The sequence below is a fragment of the Erythrolamprus reginae genome, chromosome 2 (assembly GCF_031021105.1).
Source record: "Erythrolamprus reginae isolate rEryReg1 chromosome 2, rEryReg1.hap1, whole genome shotgun sequence".
Classification (NCBI taxonomy): domain Eukaryota; kingdom Metazoa; phylum Chordata; class Lepidosauria; order Squamata; family Dipsadidae; genus Erythrolamprus; species Erythrolamprus reginae.
Window position 1 is genome coordinate 184371831 of NC_091951.1, and position 24591 is coordinate 184396421.

The window sequence follows — 24591 nt, forward strand, 5'->3', positions numbered from 1 at the left end:
GGGAAAACAGCTACTTGGGCCCATTTGGACATTATCACTTAGGGATGTACTCACTTTGCCACCTTTCTTGCCACATTTGTTAAGTGAATCACTGCAATTGTTAAGTTAGTAACAGTTGTTTTTAGTGAATCTGGTTTATCCATCAACTTTCTTACCAAGGGTCATGAAAGGTTTTATCACATGATCCCAGGATACTACAACAGTCATAAATGTGAGACTGATGCCAACAGTCTAAATTTTGATCAGATGACCGGGGGGCATGCTGCAATGGTCATAAGTGTGAAAAATGGTCATAAATTACTTTTTTCAGAGATGGTGTAACTTTGGGCAGTCACTAAATGAACTGTTGTAAATCAAGGGCTACCTGTAATACTTTTTTTAAAAAAAGTGGGCTCTAAATACACCTTCCAATAACCGCTTGCTAACTCCATAGCCTGCAACTACTAGATACAGATTAAGAGTTGGAAGGGACCTTGTAAGTCATCTAGTCCAACTCCCCCACTCAAGCAGAAGACCCTACACCATTTCTGACAAATGCAATCCAACCGCTTCTTGAAAGTCTCAAGTGATGAAGCTCCCACATACAGAATGAGGAAGGTGGACAGCCAAGTAGGTGAATGATTTAAAAAAATATTCATTTATTTTATTTATTTATTTGTCAAAAACAAATTGATTGACCTCTTCAGATTTCTAAGAGGTCAATAAGGGGCATGCATAAGTGCACCAGGATACCTTCCATCCCATCCAATTGTCTCTCCTATATATCATATTTCTTTTCTTCCACTCATATACCTCTTCTTCTATCCTCCATTGATGTATTGCATTTTATTTTTATATCTTCACTCCTATCCTTCCTTCCTTCCTTTCTTTCCTTTCTTTAATATATATTCTACATAGTTAATCTCATTAACCTTCATTATGTATTGGACAAAATAAATAAAATGAATGTACCAAATAGTAGCTATTTGTATAAACATAAGCAAAGTAGGTACAGGTAAATTTGGACAATAGGACAGTAAGACAGGGACGGAAGGCACAATGGTGTGTTTTTTTAATCAAATTTTGCCAGAAGGGCACCCAGCAAGTGTCATAGGAATACAACCAGCATTTTCAAAGAAAGGCGGGGTAAATTTCTTCCCGCTCTTGCGCTCCGCCGTGACGTCAGTTCTCCGCGACTTATATTTGCAGGCGAATCCACGTGTTTCGGCATTTCCGGGTTTCCGGCTGTGGTTGGCCATGGAGGAGTCAACGGCGGTGCCCCAGAAGCGTTACTACCGGCAGCGCGCTCATTCAAACCCGCTGGCGGATCACACCTTATTCTAGTGAGTGTAGCCAGGGTTTGCCCTTAAGCGGTGCCTTAGCTTCTCATCTCCCCGTTTTCTGGGTGTGTCTCAAATAGTTTTCCTGCCAGTTCACAAACGAAAAGGAAGAGCGTCCAATTTCCAGCGAGTGCTTTTATATTCGTGGGGATGTATTTGCTCACGAGTCCCTGTGGGTTCTTGTTGTGTTTTCCCCGTTTGGCTGTACTGAATGCTCAAATGTTGAGGCAAGCCCTTTGCTGCTGGTCGTATTGAACTGTGGTTCAAGAACATCTAGCAAGCTGAAGATTCTTGCTGTTGACAAAAGTCACCCGTCTGAAATATATAGAGATAGATAGATATGTGTATGTGTATATGTATATGTATATATATATGTATGTGTGTGTTTTGTGTGGGTGTGTATATATGTGGGTGGGGGAAGCATGAACACATCTTTTACCCAGGTTATTGATTTTAAAGGACGGTCGTTTTAAAAGATAGCAAGACAACATATTTTTCACCAGCACATTATAATCATTGCTACAGAAGTGCAGAGGACAACAGGGAGATAGGGAAACCTCCAATTTCTGCTACTTGCAATAATCCCCAGTCCTCTGGGAGTAGGGCAGCATATAAATCCAAATAATAAATAAATAATGTAGAGTTTTACCAGGATTTACACTGAGCGTGTATCTTATAAATATTCTGCAAACCAGGTTAGATTATTCTTGAGTTTAATGTACAGAAGAAAGGCTGTCTGAAGGCTGGTTAGACATGCTACTGGCATCAAGTCCCTATTGAGAGATGGCAGAGTGTATGCATAGCCCAGTTTCTTGCACATTCTTATTTGCAAACCAGCTCAAAGAAAACCTGTGTGGCCATTGCTAAGAATTCTGGGAGCTACAATAGCAACCTATTTGGAGAGGGCCCAGGACAGATTGGCATATCTCTTTTTAATGGGAGGATGTCAGCATATGTTTATTCAGTGTTAGTAAATTTTGTTTAATTCAGCCATTATTGCTCGAGTTGAATTTTATTTAGAAATACTTTAATATCCTTGGGACTTGATTTCAAACTATCATTAACACTGCAGGCCTCTGCATAATTGCTTAGAAATAATCCTATGAAATAGAAATGGAGCAATGGAGCAGTCAGTCAATTTTTGTTTTGCGTTGACCAATATAAAATAACATTCAAAGATGACACTTTGCAGTCATCTCAATATATGCTGTTTTGCTTATAAGTTATGAAAAATAACATTTAGACTTACAAAATCATATCACTTAAATTACTCATAGAAACTAATATGGTGCAGTATATAATTATGTGAAATAAACTCTAGTATATGAATACTTTAGGAAATAAGGTAGACAAATCCAATAAACAAACACAAACTATGTAGTTTAATCTATCTTTAGAAGACAGCTTAGATAATTTTATTCCCAAGCCAATTTATTGAATTAGTGGGTTGAATGCAATCCTAAGAATCTACTGACATCATTGAAATATATTGTGGTTAGTTTCAACATGAAAGTCCCTAAATTATTGTATTTGGGAAATATTTTGCTGCCAGATTAGTACTTCATTTGGCTATAACACATGTCCTTGGAATGTCAGATAAGTCATTTGAATATTCCTGTGTTTTAAAATAGTCATCTCAGAAGCATCTTGGAAATAAGCAACAGATTGATATAATCATATGGCATCACCACAGCTCAGTAACCAAGTAAATGTCTCCAAAAAAGTAAATTGAAAAAAATATGGTAGCCCAAGAAAAAGCAAGAGTCATCTGCAACATACAGTGTAAGGACTGTAACATGTAGAACAAACTATGTAGAACAAACAGGCAGAAAACTAGCAAGAGTGCATTTATGAAGACCAAGTATTAGTTAAAAGGCAGAATGAGAACTACCTAATCTTGTAACGCATGAAGAGATTCAACTATAGCTTTAACTGGAAATCAGCATTCTACACCAAGCTTGAATCCAAAAATGCTAGGGAATGCCTGGAGACTTGACATTCACACAAATCAGCCATCAATAGACAAGCCACATTTATGCACCATTCAAAAGAAAGTAAAAACTAAAAGGGAAGCAAGCAAACAAATATCCTCTCCAGCAGCTTACATTGTTTAACAGCAAGCAAGCAGAGAACAATACCCTAATCAAGGAACTACCAGGTAGAAAACCACACCCACATCAATACTGACAGGACAAGCTGACATATGTAACCTGAGAGAAAACCTGCATTTATTAGCAATATTACCTAGTCAGGTGCAAACAAACAATCTCAAAAAGCACCCAAAAACTCCACATTACATTATATTCCAGAATATAGGCTCAAAGATAATTTTTCCCTAAATTTTGCCTCCTTTAAAGACGTTAGGATTCTATTAATCAGAATTCTCAAGAGAGAATGTAGAAACAGATCTATAATGTAGTTTCTAGGACTGAGTATTCTTTGAAAATGACTCAAGAAGGCCTTCAACTCACAGGAGGCCTTCTGCTCAGGAATGCCGCCAGACCTTTTTCAGCTTCTGCAAAAAGTGTGTGTGTTGGAGGGGGTGGGAAATGATGCTTTAAGGAATCCATTTATTCAAATTAATGCAGCTTTTAAAGCAGTGGGGTCTTTTTTTCCCCAAGTCCAAACAGCTGTGCAGAATACTAGACAAGCCCTGCATTTACGTCTAGTCTGAAATAGATCTTATGCATTGTTTTTTTAGGTCTGCATAGCCTTAATAGTTTCTCTTCTGCAGTGTTTGTTTCATAAATTTCTGTGGGGGTTTTTTTTCTCATTAGTCCTCCCAGGCCTGAGGAAATGGACTGGTCTGCACTCTATCCAGAGTTTTTTGCTCCATTAACCAATGACAATAGGCACGATGATCCAAAGGACATGGAGGAAAGAACCAAACCTAGACATCAGGTGGAATTTGCTGATATTGGTTGCGGTTACGGAGGATTGCTTGGTAATTTTTTCACCCTTCCATTGATTAAGACTAAGCTTATTTCCAAATTTTATTGATATGTGAATATTCATACCATGAGAAACCCTTTTTACATGTTTCCCTCCCTTTGACAAGATCTGTGAAGGTTTTGTGATGTAAGTCAAGAGGGGAGTTAGGTATATATATATTTTCTTTTTGATAAAGAGGACTATAGTCTGATTTCCACTAAGGTGATTTTTTTAGGGGATGATTGTGGCCACTATATGTATAATATGATTAAAATGACCTTGCTGTGCTAAGTATTGCATAAATATACCATATTTTCCGGAATATAAGACACATCTTTTTCCCTCCTAAAAGAGGCTGAAAATTTGGGTGCATTTTATACTCTGAATGTAGCTTTTTTTGAAGCTTTTTTTCCCAGCCCTAATGAGGCGCTAAAGATCTTCCAGGCTTTTTTTTCACTGCTACTTGCTCGGAATAAGTTTTTTTAAAGGCCTAACCAGGGGATAAAATAAAGTACTGAAGCTGATCAGACTAAGGACAGTAACCAGATGAATACCTGGTAGGCAGATTCCCCCCCCCCTATTCCCCCCCCCCCCGGAAAAAACCCCTAAGGTGTGTCTTATACAGTGTTCCCTCGATTTTCATGGGTTCGAACTTTGCGAAACGTCTATACCACGGTTTTTCAAAAATATTAATTAAAAAATACTTCACGGTTTTTTCCCCTATACCATGGTTTTTCCCGACCGATGATGTCATATGTCATTGCCAAACTTTCGTCTGCCTTTAAAAAACATTTTTTTAAATAAACTTTAATAAATAAACATGGTGAGTAATAATCTACATGGTTGCTAAGGGAATGGGAAATTGTAATTTAGGGGTTTAAAGTGTTAAGGAAAGGCTTGGGATACTGTTCATAGCCAAAAATAGTATATTTACTTCCACATCTCTACTTCACGGAAATTCGACTTTCGCGGGCGGTCTCGGAACCCATCCCCCGCTAAAATCGAGGGAACACTGTACTCTGAAAAATATGATAGTTTTTTGCTCAGTTTTTCACGTGATCAGTTGTTCCGGCATGAATCGATTCTATGCAGCTACTTTTCAAATCCAGGCAAATATGAATTCGTAGGAAATAAAGTCTGAAGACTCTGCAGGACTTCTGAGACTCAAATTGTTTCTATCTGAAATACCATGGTCAAAATGTTAACTCCTTGCAGCATGTTCCACATTGAAGATGCGGCTCAATGAATTCCGTAATGCTTGTAGCACATGGAAATGTGGGGTTGTGGTCTTATTGGGCATGCCTCACACTGGTAGTCCTTGACTTAACCACCTTTCTTTTTGTGACTGTTCAGAGTTACAATGTCACTGAAAAAAATAACTGACAACTGTTTTTCACATGTATGAGCGTTGCAGCATCCCCATGGTCATGTGATCAAACTTTGGCTGCTTGGTAACTGCCACGTTCTTAATTATTGTTGCAGTGTCGCCGGGGTCATGTGATCAGCTCTCGCATTCTGAGGAGCAAAGCCAATGGGGGAAGCCAGATTCAATTTACAATCATTTACAATCATTTACAATCATATGACCAAGTTAACAATTACGGTTAGTCACTTAACAAGTCTGGCGAGGAAGGTTGTAAAATGGAGCAAAACTCACTCAATAGCTGTCTCACTCAGCAACAGAAACTTTGGGCTCAGTTGTGGTCATATATCAAGTCTATCAAAGCTCCTACCCTTTGGTACAAGTAAAGTTCCATGGAAGCAAACTGTATTCATTGTAGTTTGGTGTCAATAGGTGATAATATACTGTATTTTCGGAGTATAAGACGCACCTTAGTTTTTGGGGAGGAAAATAGGAGAAAAAAATCTGCCTACCAGGTATTCATCTGGCTAGCATCCTTAGTCTGGTCAGCTTCAGCACATTATCTTATCCCCTGTTTAAGGGCTTTAAAAAAACCTTATTCAGAGAGAGTAACAGTGAAAGAGCTTGCAAGCCAGTAAGAGCTGGGAACATCGTTAGCACTTGGTTAGGGCTGGAAAGAAATATACTGTATTCCGAGCAAGTACAGCAATTGAAAAAAACCCTGCAACGACTTAGGGCTGGGAAAACATTCTCCGCAGAGAGTAACAATGAAAGAGCCTGCAAGCCAGTAAGAGCTGGGAACATCGTTAGCACTTGGTTAGGGCTGGAAAGAAATATACTGTATTCCGAGCAAGTACAGCAATTGAAAAAAAACCCTGCAACGACTTAGGGCTGGGAAAACATTCTCCGCAGAGAGTAACAATGAAAGAGCCTGCAAGCCAGTAAGAGCTGGGAACATCGTTAGCACTTGGTTAGGGCTGGAAAGAAATATACTGTATTCCGAGCAAGTACAGCAATTGAAAAATACCCTGCAACGACTTAGGGCTGGGAAAACATTCTCCGCAGAGAGTAACAATGAAAGAGCCTGCAAGCCAGTAAGAGCTGGGAACATCGTTAGCACTTGGTTAGGGCTGGAAAGAAATATACTGTATTCCGAGCAAGTACAGCAATTGAAAAAAACCCTGCAACGACTTAGGGCTGGGAAAACATTCTCCGCAGAGAGTAACAATGAAAGAGCCTGCAAGCCAGTAAGAGCTGGGAAGATTGTTAGCACCTTGTTAGGACTGGAAAAAAGCTACGTTTAGAGTATAACAGGCACCCAAATTTTCAGCCTCTTTTAGGGAGGAAAAAGCTCTGTCTTATTCTCCGAAAAATACGGTACATATCCTATGGATAGATGTTTGATTTCAGTTCCAGGTATGCATATCATGTTCATCTTTTGTTGACCTCTTCCCCTCTACAACCCCCCAGCCAGCATGGATGATAGACATGTTTGGAGATGATAGGAGTGAGAAGTGTGTTTGTCAGGCTAGCATGGTTTGCGGAACCCACCAATTATATGCATCTTGCGAACGAATGCTACTTTGAGGTGGACCTTGCTCTACCATTTTGCCCTTAAGCAAGAGGATATAGTATCATATTCATAATATGTAAGCTGTTAACTATTAAGAGAATCCCAAGTCCGCATGCTTGTTTTGCAGATTTATAACATGCTGGTTGACAATGGGAATTGCAGCCCCAAAAAAAGTCTCTTGCCCTGGTTTTAAAAGTTTTTAGAGTAAATTGAACGATAAGAGAGTTGCAGGGCTGCATGTGCTGTGATCAGAGCCCCAGAATACAAAATATATACATGTTATAAACTCTGGATTATATAGTGTTCTGTCTGGGTTTTCCCAGACCTCCACACCCACTGAAAAAACAGCCAGACACTCTGGTAAAATCCAAAAGTATTTTATAGCAGGAAAAAATAAGCACAAAGGAAAACCTGTCTTCACAGCAGACAGGTTACAATACGTTACAACAGGGTCCTGATGTCCAGTCAATTTCACAAGCTTCTTGCTGGCACCCCCCCCCCCCCCCCAAGGTTTCAATAGTCCAAGGCACAAACCAGGATTGTAGCCACCAAAGTTCACAGACAGGTCTCACGAATCTCCAAGATAAAACTCCACAAGCCAGGAAGGGTGGGGCCGCCTTTTATCCTTTCCCAAGCACCACACCCAAACCCAGCTGTGACCTCTAATGCTGGAAATACCTAGCCAATTGAGTTCGTCTCTGATTAGCTCTCCTGTGTCGCATATCTATGATGTCATGAGCATCTTCCCCCAGGGAATCCAGGCTGCTTGCTGGGGAGAGCTCCCCCTGGTGGAACTCTGGCTGTCCTTCTTCTTCAGCCTGGGATTCCGCTTCCTCGTCAGTCTGCACCTCCTGGTCCTCAGCCTCTCCCTCTGAGCTGGAAGCCGACAGCAAATCAGCCATTCCCGGAGGGGTCCCAGGCTGAACCACAACATATAGGTTACCAATTCTGCAAAATGGCCCGGGGTCCACAATAGGTATAAAACTTGACAGGTGGTTAAAAATATTTCCAATTCCCTCTGCTGTTTGAGGAAAGGACCAGCAGGATCCTGAAGCTTTAACCTATTCAGGGGTGGGTTCTAACTTACCTCACTGCCGGTTCGCTTTCTCCCACACCACGGGGAGGCGTGCACGCAAAGTGCAGGCATGCACACGCAGTGCCTCCAAAATTAAACCCCCCCCCCCCCCCAAAAAAAGGCAAAAAACAAAATGGTGACACATGCGCACTCCTGGAAATTCAGCTTTTGCACATGCTCAGGGGGAAAAAAAACTGGGAAAAAAATTCAGAAAGAAAAAAGATGGTGGCCTCCATGGACCAAACTGGTTCCATGACGTCATTGTGACATCACCAGCGGGTTGCTACCAGTTCAGACGAAGTGGGAGGAACCCACTTCTGCTATTGCTGCCATGAGCACTTTTGAGAGATTGTCGAGGCTTGTCATGCTGTTCAGGGAGCATCTCTATTGCCAGAAGCATTCAAAACTTGCTTTGAAAGTAAAGCAAGAGGCAGCTCAGGCAGTTGAATTTGGTGTTAAATTCCAGTTATCATAATCCTGAGGCATAATCTGAAGGAATTATGGCAGCAGCCCCCTTTGCTAAAAGAGTTGAAAGAATGAAAGAATGCAGGTGTAGATCACATTATTCTCTGAAGAAAACGAGAAATCTCTGAAGGATTTGCTTGGAAATCCTAAGCCAATTTAGCCTTGGCATTCAGGATACAAATGTGGAGTTTAAATACAGAAAAAATAATAATTTTATCCCACTCAATTTAAATCTGTTTTCCCAATCTGTTACCTTTTAAGTTGGGTGCCAGCACTCCCCAAAATGAAAGCTAGGGTGACATTCAAGTTTTTAGATTAAGAATTTTGGAAATTGTAATTCTCTTATATCTAGAGGCCATCAGAACCTGCTGCATTAGTTTGCTTGGAATGGAAAAAAAGGTTGGAAAAAGAATTGAGACTGCAACTGAATCTGGTGGCAATCAAAGTTCATGCTAAGTGGATGTTTCCTCCTGATTTCAGCAAGAGAACTCTTTGTATATGGGTAGTTCTCAAGTTATGATGGTTATGAAGCCTGCCCGTTACAGTTGTAAGTTGTGATGGTCATAAAGCAGGTTATCACATGACTTGATCCAAATTTTGACCTTATTTGCTTTGGTCATTAAACGAAACGTAAAGTGACTGCCTCAGTTGCTACCGATTGTTTTGCCATTAGGCATTTTTGCAAAAACGTGGAAGTAATTTTTATTTTTTTAAAAAAATTAATTATTTCTGTTAATTGGATTTAGAACTGTTTTATATGTTGTATTTTTATTGAAATGTTGTAAGCTGCCCCGAGTCCACGGAGAAAGGGGCGGCATATAAGTCCAATCAATCAATCAATCAATCAATAATTGCCAGTTTTAGATTAAAAAAATCATTGCTATACATGTGGCTGTGAAGCACGGCAAACAGCCATAAATGTGGCCCATTGCTAAGAATCCAAAATACGGGAGGGGGCAGCTGTCAGAATTGTTAGGAATTGGATCACATGTGTTCTGACCCAGGCATTCCCAAACCATGAAACAGACCCCTTGTTCCGACAAAAAAAAATCCCTTTTTATTACTGTGAATTTCTATCACTCACATTCAGCATGGATGAAAGTCACAGACCTTATCTGGCTTGGAGAGCTGCCAGGCTGATATCTTCAAACCTTGGCAAGGAATCTCTGAGAGTCGCGAACCAATTAAGCAAACTAATTGTCTCCTGCAAACTCCTCTCCTCTCCCCTTTAGCTCCTCTTTTATTCCCCATGGGAGGGGCCATTCATCATCCACCTGTGGCCTTACTCCCAAGTCAACCCTTGTTCCTTAGCTGTCCCCTTCATCTGGCAACTCTGTGCATGCACACACTGGGAACATTGCCTCACTGATGTCTGACTCCAAAGGAGCTGATAACCGTCAGACTGCCCTGGTCCCATCTCTGCCTCTGATGTAGGGCACTCGTGAGAGCCTTCTCCAGATTCCAAGATTGGCCCATGTTCCTCCCCAACCTCCTCACTGTCCGAATATGTGGTCAGCTTTGCTAGCCGCTGGTGTGCTGCAGTAATAAGTACCTAACTTCAAATGGTCACTAGGGTAGTTGTCCTAAATTGAGGACTACCTGTAGTTACCTCTTATAATGTCATTTTAAGTGGCTTCACTTAAATTTGGTCATGTGAGCAGTTCAAGCAAAGAAGCTCATTTCTTAAATACGAAGACTCTAACAGGGTAATAATAATAATAATAATAATAATAATAATAATAATAATAATAATTTATTGGATTTGTATGCCGCCCCTCTCCGTAGACTCGGGGCGGCTAACAACAATAATAAAAACAACATGTACAATCCAATAGTAAAAACAACTAAAAACCCCTATAATATAAGTAGGTGACAAGCTGCTCCTGACCACGTTTAATCAGAAAACGTTCCACTTATTTCAGCAGATTACATAAGCACGAGACAAGATTCCGACATTACAAAAAGCAGTGACACTATCACGGTAGGAAAGGAGGAAAAATTAAAAAAAGAGACACATAAAGGTGTCCAAAATACATCTAACCTAAATATCCAAGGCACCTCTTTGAAATTACCTCCTGTATAAATTTGTCTTCCTACAGTTGCGATAGGCAGCCTTTCTGGGTTGGTTAGGAATGAATTTGTAAAGTGGGTCACAGATGCTCCCTCCTCTCAAAGAAGGGATTCTGTAGGATTTCCCTGAATAGGAAAACCTCTACCAGGATGGACCTGCCATTCATTTAGACACCTCTTCATCAGCAGGCAAAGTGGGACAGTTATGATTATTTATTAGATTTGTATGCCGCCCCTCTCCGGAGACTCGGAGATGTTTCCCATCCTTGTACCAGGGTGCTTTTTGCCACCCCAATTTAGAAGAGAGGTGAGAGGCCAACTCCCTGCTCTTGAAATTAAAAGAAGGAAATAAATATTCGGGTGGAGGCAAAACATTTGGAGACTTCACTTAACCTATAGGGACGTGATGGGGAACCTTTTTTAATCATTAAAATTATTAGATTTGTTATGAACTGTTTTCTATTGTTGTGAGCCGCCCCAAGTCTGCGGAGAGGGGCGGCATACAAATCTAATAGATAGATAGATAGATAGATAGATAGATAGATAGATAGATAGATAGATAGATAGAGAGAGAGAGAGAGAGAGAGAGAGAGAGAGAGAGAGAGAGACAGACAGACAGACAGACAGACAGACAGACAGACAGACAGACAGACAGACAAACCTATGACACGTATGCTGGAAGTGGCACGCAGAGCCATCTCTCTGGGCAGATGAGCCGTTGCCCATTGCTCTTCCGGTTTCTGGTACATATATGCGCACCGGCCAGATGCTCTTCTGGTTTCTGCTACGCATGCACGTGTGAAGACCAGCCAGCCGGTGCGCATGTGCATGCTGGAAACTGGAAGAGCAGCGGGCAATGGTTCACCTGCCCGGAGAGATGGCTCTGCGTGCCACTTCCAGCACATGTGTCATAGGTTCCCTATCATGGCCCTATAGGTTAAGTGAAGTATCCAAATGTTCTTCCAGTTTCTGGTGCACAAGCTGGTCTTTGTGCGTGGGTGAAAGTGAAAGACCAGATGTTGGTGCCCATGCGCGCGTGAGAAATTGGAAAATCAGCTATTTGGCACTTGCACGCGCACTGTCCGGCTGTTCTTCTAGCATGTGCACCCCCCTTTCACCACTCGGTGCCAAAAAAAGTTGGCCAACACTACCGGTAGGGCTTTGTGCAGGTGGCATGTGGAAATGGGCATAAAGTCTCTGATTGCTGTTTTCTTTTGCAGTCACCCTGTCCCCCCTCTTCCCCCATACACTCATGCTGGGCGTGGAGCTCCGTGTGAAAGTCTCCGATTATGTTTGTGACCGAATCCAGGCACTTAGAGCGTCTCAACCTGGGCAGTTCCAGAATATTTCCTGCATTCGCAGCAATGCTATGAAGTACTTGCCCAACTTCTTCCGCAAGGGACAGGTGAGTGCCTGAAAAGTATCGCTGGAGATCCTGCAGGTCGCAGAGCCATCTCGGAGCCATGAAAGTTCATCTCCGTGCTTGTATGGAAGAGCACCTTCTCCCACCCTGTTTGGCTTTGAGAGAGTTTTGATTTCAAGGATCTTTGGGATGGCTCACAAGGGTGGGGGGCGTTTGCCCAGGTTCGCCTGGTGCACCAGTTGCGGCCCTATCTGGACCGGGACTCACTGCTCATAGTCAACTCGTGCACTCATCACCTCGAGGTTCGACTACTGTAACGCTCTCTACATGGGGCTACCTTTGAAAAGTGTTCAGAAACTTCAGATCGTGCAGAATGCAGCTGCGAGAGCAGTCATGGCCTTCCCAAGGTATGCCCATGTTACACCAACACTCCGCAGTCTGCATTGGTTGCTGATCAGTTTCCGGTCACAATTCAAAGTGTTGGTTATGACCTATAAAGCCCTTCATGGCATCGGACCAGAATATCTCCGGGACCGCCTTCTGCCGCACGAATCCCAGCGACCGGTTAGGTCCCACAGAGTTGGCCTTCTCCAGGTCCCATCGACTAAACAATGTCATTTGGCGGGACCCAGGAGAAGAGCCTTCTCTGTGGCGGCCCCGACCCTCTGGAACCAGCTCCCCCCAGATATCAGAGTTGGCCCCACCCTCCTTGCCTTTCGCAAGCTCCTTAAAACCCACCTCTGTCGTCAGGCATGGGGGAATTGAAATTTTTTCCCTTCCCCCTTGGCTTTTGGAATGTATACATGGTATGCTTGTTTGTATGATTGGTCTCTTAAATTGGTTTTTTTTAGATTATTTTTTAATATTAGATTTGTTACATTGTTTTCTTTATTGTTGTTAGCCGCCCCGAGTCTTCGTAGAGGGGCGGCATACAAATCTAATAAACAAAAAATAATAATAAACAAAATTATTATGTGACTTTTTAAATAAGACCTCTTATGTACATCCTGCACTGACTTCCCAAAGCATCAAGTGGATGCTTCGGATACCTCTGTTGTCTGAAGAGTGTTTTAATCTAAAAAGCTAAGGTTGACTCTAGAGCAGGGGTGTCAAATGTGCGGCATCATGTTGTCACGTGATGTATTGAGACTTTCCCCCCTCCCCCCACTTAAAACCGGGCTTGGGCATGGCTGGTGCGGGACATATCTGGCCCAGGGGTCCCAAGTTCAAACAACTCTGCTCTAAAGGAAGCTACTGTACATGATCCATCTGTCCTGCTGCTATGGGGCAGCCTACGGGAGAGATGATTATACCGGTAGGCAGTCCTCCACTTAGAACAGTTCATTTAGCGACTGTTCGAGGTTATAATGGCACTGGGGGGGGGGGAAGTGACTTATGGCCACTTTTTACACTTATGATCATCACAAGTCCCTCCAATGGTCACGTGAATTATATCTGGGTTTTCGACAACTGGTTGATATTTATATGACGGTTGCAATGTCTTGGGGCTTGTATGGTGATCCCCTTTTGGGACCTCCTGGCAAGCCAAGCCCATGAGTTCATATAACCACCGTGTTCCTAATTTAACAACTGCAGTGATTCCTTCTGAAGGAGAAGTAATTAAGGAAATCTTAGACTGTGTGGAGATAAATAGACTGACAATGAAAATTAAAGACAAGGAAGATACAGAATATTCTAATGCATGGGTGAAATTTTATGATTGCATAGAAAATGAATATACAGTGCTACCTCTACTTAAGAATAGTGATGGGCGAACCCAACGGTGTTTGGGTTTGGCAAGTTCGGACGAACTTTAGGCAAAATTCGGCCGAACCCAAACCGAACCCAAACGGGGAATCCCACCAAGAGATTCCGGGGGCGGAGCTTTGACATCACTTATACCGGCAGGTTGCTAAGGACGCCAAGGTGATCACTTCCTGGATTCCATGGAATCCAGGAAGTGATCACCTTGGCGTCCTTAGCAACCTGCCGGTGACGTCAAAGCTCTGAACGCCAAACACAACCCCGAACTTTGCCTGAAGTTTAAAAAAATTTCGGGGTTCATGTTCGGAATACCGAACACCGCAAAATTTGGTACGGACCCGAATTGTGTGAGTTCGGTTCACCCATCACTACTTAAGAACTTTTCTGGATAAGAACCAGGTGTTCAATATTTTTTTGCTTCTTTTTAAGAACCATTTTCTACTTAAGAACCTGAGCCCGGAAAAATTTCCCAGGAAATTTGAGAGCGACACGAAGGCCAGTTTCCTGCCATTTCTATCTGACGCAGTGTATGAGAGGCAGCCTCACGCCGGTTATATGGGAGGCGTGTGCTCCTCCTCGCTGCCTCAGAGTCCCTCTTTTTTTTTTAAGCCTTAAAGTTTTGGATTTTTTAAATTCACCTCACCTTCCTTCAACAGTGACTGTCCTCCTCCTCCTCTTCTTCCTCCTCCTCCCACCCAAATTCTGAGCTTTTATTTCTTTCCTAATGGGTTTGCACACATTATTTGCTTTTACATTGATTCCCATGGGAAAAATTGCTTCTACTTAAGAACTTTTCTACTTAAGAACCTGGTCATGGAATGAATTAAGTTCTTAAGTAGAGGTACCACTGTATATAGAAATTAAATGACTAAAAGGGAAGAAAATGGAGAATAAATGGTGGTAGACCCAGGTGACATAATTATCCGTTGAGGAGGTAGCATTAGATTAACAGTATATACCTAGAATAAAGAGTTATATTTATAGATATGATACAAAAACAATGAGTTTACAAGAGGCACCAATAATAAAAAAATGTATGAGAATATGTTATCAGTCTGTTAAATATAAGATGAACTATGATTAGAATCACTCAGGGAAAGATTAAGATGGAGAAAGAAGAAGAAGAAGAAGAAAGGGAAGGGATAAGAGAAGGATTGGAGGGAAGTAGGATGGGGGAGAGAAGGAGTAAGAAGGTAGAAGGAAGAAATGGAGATATTGGGAGGGGAGTGTAAAGAAAAGAGGAAAAACAGTGAAAAGTAACAGCATGAAATAGCTGCAGAATAGGATATTGATTCATGATAGATTGGATAGAAATGTATAATTATGTATGTTTTTGATATGTTTTAAGGCATATGCATAGCATTATATATGGGGGAAAAACCTGCAGTGACCAGTGTGGCCAAAAAAATCGTAAAATGGGGCAAAAAACGAATTTCTCATTTAGCAATGCAAATTCTGGGTTCAGTTGTGATCATAAGCCGAGGACTGCCTGACATGCTCATTAGCCACTGAATGTTGTCTGAATGCTGAGTAGGGGGACCTGGGTTGCTGAAAGACAAACCTCCTTTTTTGTCTTTTCTTATCTCTCCAGCTCCTCAAAATGTTCTTCCTCTTCCCGGATCCTCATTTCAAGAAGACAAAACACAAGTGGCGGATTATCAGCTCCACTTTGCTGGCAGAATACGCCTATATCTTGCGCGAACAGGTGAGCAGGGTATATTCTGGGCTTCTTGTGGCTCGCCAGCAGAGCTGCCAGCAAATTTGGACAGTGAGGAGCTTGAGAAGGAACATGGACCAATCCTGGAGTGTGGGGAAGGCTTGCACGAGGGCTCTGCATCCGAGGCAGAGAGAGGGCCAGGGCCGTATGATAGTTATTAGCTGCCGCTGGAGTCAGACATCAGCGAGACAAATAGTGTGCACATGCGCAGAAGTGCCAGACGAAGGGAACAGCTAAAGAACAAGGGTTGATTTGAGAGTAAGGCCACAGGTGGACGATGAATGGTCCCTCCCATAGGGAATAAAAGAGTAATGAAAGGGGAGGGGAGTTTGCAGGGAATGATTAGTTCATTTGGGGAAAACTCTGTTCCTCCATTCTTGACAAGTATTGTTTGATATAGTGTGGAGTCTGACAGATTTCAGTTTGTCAGCTCTATCAAGCCTGATAAAGGTCTGTAATTGAGAAATATATTGAAAAACCTGTTGGCCAGGACTTTGCTGGAAAGGAATTCACTGTAAACTAAACAAAAGGGGTTTTATCGGGACGTGGAGTCAACTTCGTGCATTTGGGGTAGCCTAGGTCAGAAGAGGCTTAACTTAGACCTCCCCATGGATGTGTCGGAAACCGGGAGAGCAACGGGCGATGGCTTGCATGGCTGGAGAGATGGATCTGTGTGCCACTTCCGACATGCATGCTATAAGTTTGCCATAATGGTTATAGAGCAGTGATTTTCAACCTTTTTTGAGCCGCGGCACATTTTTTACATTTACAAAACCGTGGGGCACATCGAGTGGGGGCTGGGGGGGTGGCTAAAAAAAGTTTGGACAAAAAAATTCTCTCTCTTTCGCTCTATTTCTCTCTCCATCCCTCTTTCTCTCTTCCTTCTTTCCTCTTTTTTGCTCTCTTTCTCTCTCCCTCCCTACCTCCCTCTATGTCTTTCTCCCACCTTCCCTCCCTCTTTCTCTCTCTCTCTTGCTCTCTCTCTTGCTTTCTTTCTCTCTCTTGTTTTCTTTCTCTCTCTTGTTTTCTTTCTCTCTTGCTTGCTTTCTCTCTCTCTTGCTCTTTCTTTCTTTCTCTCTTTCTTTCTCTCTCTCTTGTTTTCTTTCTCTCTCTGAGCTTCGCGGCACACCTGACCATGTCTTGCGGCACACTAGTGTGCCACGGCACACTAGTGTGCCACGGCACACTGGTTGAAAAACACTGTTATAGAGGAGCCAAACAGTATTTTGCTACTGTCAAAGAAGTGGGCTATATTTTTCAGATTCCACTGCACTTCTAATTCATTCATTCATTTTCATCATTTGGGAGAATTGGAGTACACACGCTAGTGAGGATATAAAAATCAATGGAATGGAAGGAGTAGATTTTTTGGTTGTTCGTAAAACTTTTTGTTCAAGGCGCTGTGACAAAATAGGTTTATTAGGCTTAAATCGTCCAGACAGAAAAATTTGTGTTGCCCAAAACAGCAGATGGTCAGCAGTGGAGTCCTAGAAGATTCTTGGTCAGGCTTCCAACAACTCTTGACAAATTGAGGGAAGGAATTCCAACTAAGTCCCCGGAGAGTCAGCCGCAACTCCCAGGCAGAGTTAAAGAAAAGATGAACAAATGATAGATCACAGGATGACTTGTCATTAAACCAGCAAAAGTCCTGGATTCTCAATTATCCAACATTTGAGAATTTCCTGTTAAATCGGGTGACCGGAAAAAGGTAGGAGGACTATGGCCGTACATTTTTATTGACCATTCCTATGTGTTTGCAGTATTTGGAGACAGCCCTTTTCCTTAATTTTTTACCATATACAGTATCTTCCTACCCACGCAACATTTTTGGCTTCAGTAGATAAGTGAAGCGAGAGCCAGTTTGGTGTAGTGGTTAAGGCATTGGGCCAAAGAAGAATACAGTAGTATGTATCAAACAGTAGTCTAGACCAGGGGTGGGAACAATGGCTTCTTTATGACTTGTGGACTTCAATTCCCAGAATGCATGAGACAGCCATGCAGGTTGTTGAAGCCCACAAGACATAAAGGGGCCATCATTCCCCAACTCTGGTCTAGATAATATTATCTCTACCTCCGGAACCTCCTGCTACTGCACGAATCCCAGCGACCGATAAGGTCCCACAGAGTTGGCCTTCTCCGGGTCCCGTCGACTAAACAATGTCGTTTGGCGGGCCCCAGGGGAAGAGCCTTCTCTGTGGCGGCCCCGGCCCTCTGGAAACACCCCCCCCCTGGACATTAGAATTGCCCCCACCCTCCCTGTCTTTCGTAAACTACTCATATTCCTTCCCCCTAGGCCATTACAAGTTATGCATGGTATGTTTGTGTGTATGTTTGGTTTTATAGTAAGGGTTTTTAGTTGTTTTATTATTGGATTGTCACATGCTGTTTTTATCATTGTTGTTAGCCGTCCCGAGTCTGTGGAGAGGGGCAGCATACAAATCCAATAAATAATAATAATAATAATTATTATTATTATTATTATTATTATTATCATCATCATCTCTCCTTTGTACTCTGAGACGGAAGTCTCCAACCTTGGCCACTTTAAGACTGGTGGACTTCAATTCCCAGGAACTCTGAGAATTGAAGTCCACCAGTCTTAAAGTGGCCAAGGTTGGAAACTCCTGCTCGACTGGGCATGAATGGAAGATGCTTCTTTCCTTCAAGGATCATAGAAACATAGAAGATTGACGGCAAAAAAAGACCTCGTGGTCCATCTAGTCTGCCCTTATACTATTTCCTGTATTTTATCTTAGGGTGGATCTATGTTTATCCCAGGCATGTTTATATTCAGTTACTGTGGATTTACCAACCACGTCTGCTGGAAGTTTGTTCCAAGGATCTACTACTCTTTCAGTAAAATAATATTTTCTCATGTTGCTTTTGATCTTTCCCCCAACTAACTTTAGATTGTGTCCCCTTGTTCTTGTGTTCACTTTCCTATTAAAAACACTTCCCTCCTGAACCTTATTTAACCCTTTAACATATTTAAATGTTTCGATCATGTCCCCCCTTTTCCTTCTGTCCTCCAGACTATACAGATTGAGTTCATTAAGTCTTTCCTGATACGTTTTATGCTTAAGACCTTCCACCATTCTTGTAGCCCGTCTTTGGACCCGTTCAATTTTGTCAACCAGCCATGTCTGCTGGATTCATGAGGGCAGATTTTAATTGGTGACCTCCAGAGGGGACCTTGTCTTTAAATCACAAGGGCAATTAATTTCTTTATTAAAATCTGTCAACATGCGTTGCCAGGTCAACCTATCCTAAACCCTTCAAGGCCCTGCTTTCATTTGGGAATTTCTGATCTGGGAGTAGGGAAGAGAGCCAGTTCCTTGCCGGAGGAAAAGGATCAACTTTCCCCTACATCTCATCGGGAGCCGTGTTGGCAGGAAACCTTGGAAGTCCTGATTTCAAGCGGCTTCCTGCAGGGCATTCTGGCTGACTCTACTTTCACCTGCCGAAGGGGGAAAAAAAGTAGTGCTTGTGTGCCATCCTTTTTTGGAGTTGAAACGAACGAAATCTTGTCTTTGGGATGAATGGCATCCAGCCTCACCCAGTTGGGATGAATCATATTCTCCCTTCAGCTTTTTCATGTCATCCGCAAAGTTAGCGCTACCGGAGGAAGAGGTTGGGAAAAGCCCAGACGAAGCGCTTCCTAGGGGGATGACGGAATTAATGGTGGCCCCGGTACCTTCCCAGCCACCCCAAGATTGCAAACCTCTTGCCTCAGGTGAGGAGGGAGTCAGAGGTAGCTGGGAATTACTCACGAGTCTGGCACTGGTTTTTCTACAGTTCAGGGTATTTTTTCGCTCTTAAGATTTTCCCAGTGAAGCTGAAATTTGCAGATTTGAGTGTCTTTTAAATATTTGGCTGTCTCGGGAATTCTGGGTATTGAAGTCCACAAGTGGACAAGGGTGGAGACCCCTGTTCTAAGAGAGGATATGAATGGAAGATGCTTCTTCCCTTCAAGGATCAATTAAGAGCCGGGGTGGCGCAGTGGTAAGGGTGCAGCACTGCAGGCTACTTCAGCTAACTGCTAGCTGTAGTTCAGCAGTTCAAATCTCACCACCGGCTCAAGGTTGACTCAGCCTTCCATCCTTCCCAGGTGGGTAAAATGAGGACCTGGATGGTTGGGGGCAAGATGCTGATTCTGTAAATCGCTTAGAGAGGGCTATAAAAACACTGTGAAGCGGTATATAAGTCTTAATGCTATTTCATGAGGGCAGATTTTAATTGGTGGTCTCTAGGGGGGACTTTGCCTTTAATTTCAGAAGGGCAATTAATTTCTTTATTGAAATCTTGTCAACATGTGCTGTCGTGTCAACATATCCTAAACCAGCGATGGCGAACCTATGGCACAGGTGGCACGCGGAGCCATATCTGCTGGCACGCGAACTATTGCCCTAGCTCAACTCCAATATGCATGTATGTGCTGGCCAGCTGATTTTTGATTCACACAGAGGCTCTGGGAGGGCATTTTTGGCTTCTAGAGAGCCTCTAGGTGGGATGGGGGAGGGCATCTTTACCCTCCTTCGGCTCCAGTGGAGCCTTGGGAGGGCGAGACACAAGCCTATTGGGCCCATCAGTAATGTTGGGCGAACCCATCGAAGTTCGGGTTCGGCAGGTTTGGCTGAACTTGGCGATGGAGTTCGGGCCGCTTCCATCCTCCAGAATTATGGGTGTGGGCACTCACGTATGCGTGATCGCAGGCGAACAAGCTCTTTTGGCACCCGAGAGGAAAAGTTTCACCATCTCTATCCTAAAGCCTTAAAGGGCCCTGCATACGTTTGGGAATTTCTGATCTTTTTCGCTTGGGTAGCAGTCTAGTATTGGATTCAGGAGGGTCCATTTCGCCCCGTTTCTATAACATTGCCTTCATTTGCCCAGGGCCTGGTATATACCACCACAGATGTGGAAGAGGTGCACACATGGATGGTGAAGCATTTTCGAGAACATCCCCTTTTTGAGGAAGTGCCATTAAAAGAATTGGTAAGAAAGAGAGAGAGAAAGAGAGAGAGAGTGTGTGTGTGTGTGTGTGTGTGTGTGTGTGGCAGCTTCTGTCGTAACAGATTTTGCAATTTCAACCATGATTGTGCATGGGTCTATGTGTCGTGGAGGGGGGTGGATGGGGACTAAACAAGTATGTTACTCCTTGCACGTTGCATTAAAGTTCCTGATTTCCGGTTGCAGCTCGTGGGACTTTTTCCAGGTCAGCTGCAATCAGGAGAAGTGCATTTTTAAAATAGTCACACACACACACACACACACAAAAAAAATCACACCCGTGGAGCAGTATAAAAGGAATCGTTGGGTAGTGAGTCTACGGAGAGGGGCGGCGTACAAATCTAATTAATAATAATAATAATAATAATAATAATAATAATAATAATAATAATAATGTCTTCAACTTCAGGATCACAGTTGAGCCCAAAATTTCCGTTGCTTAAGGAAGCGATTTATGCCTCCTTTTGTGACGGTTTTTCACAGCTCTTAAGCGGATCACTGCAGTTGTTAACGTGAATCACGCAGCTGTTAAAGTGGTTTCCTCCATTGACTTTAGTCATAAAAAAGCCACTGGGAAGGTTACAGGCGATGATCCCATAACTCCGGGACAAGGCAACTGTCAAAAATACAAGCCAGTTGCTAAGGTCCCACCCTCCGTTTTGAGGGGGGTGCTGGTAACAGTTGTAAATGTGAAAACTGGCCATAACTCACTTTTTTCAATGCCGTTGCAGCTTTGGTCACTAAATGAATGGATGTAAGTCAAAGACTTACCTGTGTTAAGAACTTTTCGGTCTAACAATCTTGGAAGACTTAGTGAGAGCTTGAGGTGGTTCTGTTACCGTAGTTAAAATTTATTCTCTCTTGTGCCTTCTGATTTAAAAAAAAACCTTTTTAAAGAAATAATGACTCTTTAAATTTTTTATTGTTTTTTCAATTTATTTATTTATTGATTGATTGATTTGATTTTTTTTTTTAATGCCGTCCTTCTCCTTAGACTCAGGGCAGCTTACAACATGTTAGCAATAGCACTTTTTAACAGAGCCAACATATTGCCCTCACAATCCGGGTCCTCATTTTACCCACCTCGGAAGGATGGAAGGCTGGAGTCAACCTTGTTCTGTATGCCCCAGAATTACATTTGTGAGAAGGATAGCCATATAAATTTTGACTGCCTGCCTCTATCTGTCTGTCTGTCTATCTAATCTATCTATCTATCTATCTATCTATCTATCTATCTATCTATCTATCTATCTATCTATCTATCATCTATATCTACAGCAGTGTTTCCCAACCTTGGCAATTTGAAGATATTTGGACTTCAACTCCCAGAATTCCCTAGCCAGCATCCGCTGGCTGGGGAATTCTGGGAGTTGAAGTCCAAATATCTTCAAGTTGCCAAGGTTGGGAAACACTGATCTACAGTATATAATAAATGAAAGAAGATAGGGTTGCAACTGTTTGAAAACCACGAGCCACTTCCACACTTCTCTAAAAGACTTTTCTATTCCTCTCCACCCACACCATCTTTATTTATATGACATATTGGGAGTTCACCGATAATCCAGTTGTGCAACGGCCGTTTTAAATAGCTTTGTTTAGTAACTCGGAATGAAAGTACGGGATCTCAGTGAAGAAGAAGCTGCGTATGCCAGAATAGATTCATTTGGGGCAAATCCTGCTGTTCCACGAAACATCAAGAAACTAAATTTAGATGCATCAGTGCACAGCTGCCTGGAGAATTCTGGAAGTTGAAGTCCACAAGTCTTAAAAGTTGCCAAGTTTGAAGACCTCCTAGAGTTGAGAAGAAGAAAAAGACCCCTCTCAGGGTCACTGGGTAATACAAATTAGAATAACCACGACTTCAGCCTCCATGATGTCTGGGTATGGGAATTGTAGATCCAAGCAGGTTGGGAAAGGCTGTTCTACAACATTGTCAAACTGATTGCATCGCGTTGCCATCACGTGACGTTTCAGGATATTTCCCCCATTCCTGGAGCTGGGGTGGGTGTGGCCTGTGTGTGATGCACATGGCCTGCGCTCTGCCTGTTTGACACCCTTGTTCTAACAACTTTGGCATTAAGATCGTAAGGTTGACTCCCTACGGTAGGTGGTAAGAGTACCTGGGATTGAAAATCTAGATTCAGAGCTGCAAGTAAAAAATAATGAACAGATTTATTCACCAAAGCAGCTTGCTAACTTTTAGCCCATTTGGGGCTACCTTTGAAAAGTGTTCGGAAACTTCAGATCGTGCAGAATGCAGCTGCGAGAGCAATCATGGGCTTTCCCAAATATGCCCATGTTACACCAACACTCCGCAGTCTGCATTGGTTGCCGATCAGTTTCCGGTCACAATTCAAAGTGTTGGTTATGACCTATAAAGCCCTTCATGGCACCGGACCAGATTATCTCAGGGACCGCCTTCTGCCGCACGAATCCCAGCGACCAGTTAGGTCCCACAGAGTGGGCCTTCTCCGGGTCCCGTCAACTAAACAATGCCACTTGGCGGGACCCAGGGGAAGAGCCTTCTCTGTGGTGGCCCCGGCCCTCTGGAACCAACTCCCCCCAGAGATTAGAATTGCCCCCACCCTCCTTGCCTTTCGTAAGCTACTTAAAACCCACCTCTGCCGCCAGGCATGGGGGAATTGAGATACTCTTTCCCTCTAGGCCTTTACAATTTTATGCATGGTATGTCTGTATGTATGTTTGGTTTTTATATTAATGGGTTTTTAATCGTTTTTAGTATTGGATTATTATTGTACGCTGTCTTATTATTGCTGTTAGCCGCCCCGAGTCTCCGGAGAGGGGCGGCATACAAATCCAATAAATAAATAAATAAAATAAAATAAAATAAATAAATAAATAAATTGGCAATACCTGGGAATTTAGATACTGTGATTGTACATCTGTATCTTTAACACTGCCTAATAACAACTCCTTGGGAACACCTATTGGTCCTTGGGAACACCTATTGGTCCTTGGGAACACCTCTATTGGTGGATAAAAATGCCGAATGCCAGTCTAAATGTGTGGATGATTGTGCGATGGACCATAATAATAATAATAGGGAGGGAGGGACAAAACTCTCTGAATGCTCAGCTTTGGCATTTACACTTTGCAGAAGTTGCAGCGGTTAGACCGATTTGTGTTTCTATCTTGGGATCACCAGCTATGTGATGTAACATGTCTTTGTTGGGCGTATTTGCTGATCTGGGTGTTGCGACTATCCAGTCAATTCATACCGTTGTTTCTTCAAACAGGCCGCTGACCCCATTGTAAACCTCCTAGGAACCTCAACTGAAGAAGGGAAGAAGGTTAAGAGGAATGGAGGCAAAGTCTTCCCAGCTGTCTTCCGTCGGATCAGGGAACGAGAAATGGCAAGAACGTGACTGGGAGTTCCCTAAATCCTTGTAGGCATTCGTATCGGCAGCAAAAAAGACTGGCAGAAGTGTAGGACTGGATGCTTCAGGCTGCACTGGAGTTGACCTTTCATAAATAGGAGTGGATAATCCTTTCTGGTGAAACATTTTTACTGTTGCATCAGGATTTTCTTGGTTCACATGTTTCCTTCTTAATTTTTCCCCTAGAAGGAATACTTCCCACTGGCCTTCCTGATGACCACATCAAGGTCAGAAGTACACAGCAGGACCAAGGCTAAGGATGGGGGCGAGGCTCTTTTAAGACAGTTTCATTTGTCACTTTATTTTGTTTGTAATAAACTTGGAAGGTTTCATTAAAATAAGTGAATTGCGGGGGATCCAGCTTCCCTTGGTTGGAGAGCATGGGCAAGACCGACTTGGGACTTGGTTCATTCTGGTATTTCTTGTCATCCTCTTATCTCCCCCAAAGCTCACCTTCAGACCCACATCTTGTACCTCCAATAACTGGTATATGGTACAGGACAGGTGCCATTCCCTCTTCCTCCAGAGCTTTGCCAGTTCTAAAAT

At 42.8% G+C, this 24591-nt stretch overlaps 1 protein-coding gene across 2 annotated transcripts; it reads left to right on the top strand.

The window, feature by feature from the left end:
- The first annotated feature begins 1193 nt into the window (after nt 1-1193).
- On the top strand, nt 1194-24386 carry METTL1 (methyltransferase 1, tRNA methylguanosine). Of its 2 annotated transcripts, XM_070736033.1 has the most exons (6): nt 1200-1322; nt 4097-4263; nt 12017-12201; nt 15515-15628; nt 20531-20632; nt 23905-24386. In XM_070736033.1, the coding sequence occupies exons 1-6, from the start codon at nt 1237-1239 to the stop codon at nt 24031-24033; spliced, it is 783 nt and encodes a 260-aa protein (XP_070592134.1). In that variant the 5' UTR covers nt 1200-1236; the 3' UTR covers nt 24034-24386. The 2 variants fall into 2 exon arrangements, with proteins under 2 accessions (XP_070592135.1, XP_070592134.1); XM_070736034.1 differs by lacking the exon at nt 20531-20632 and having other exon boundaries at nt 1194-1322.
- Nucleotides 24387-24591: the final 205 nt, after the last annotated feature.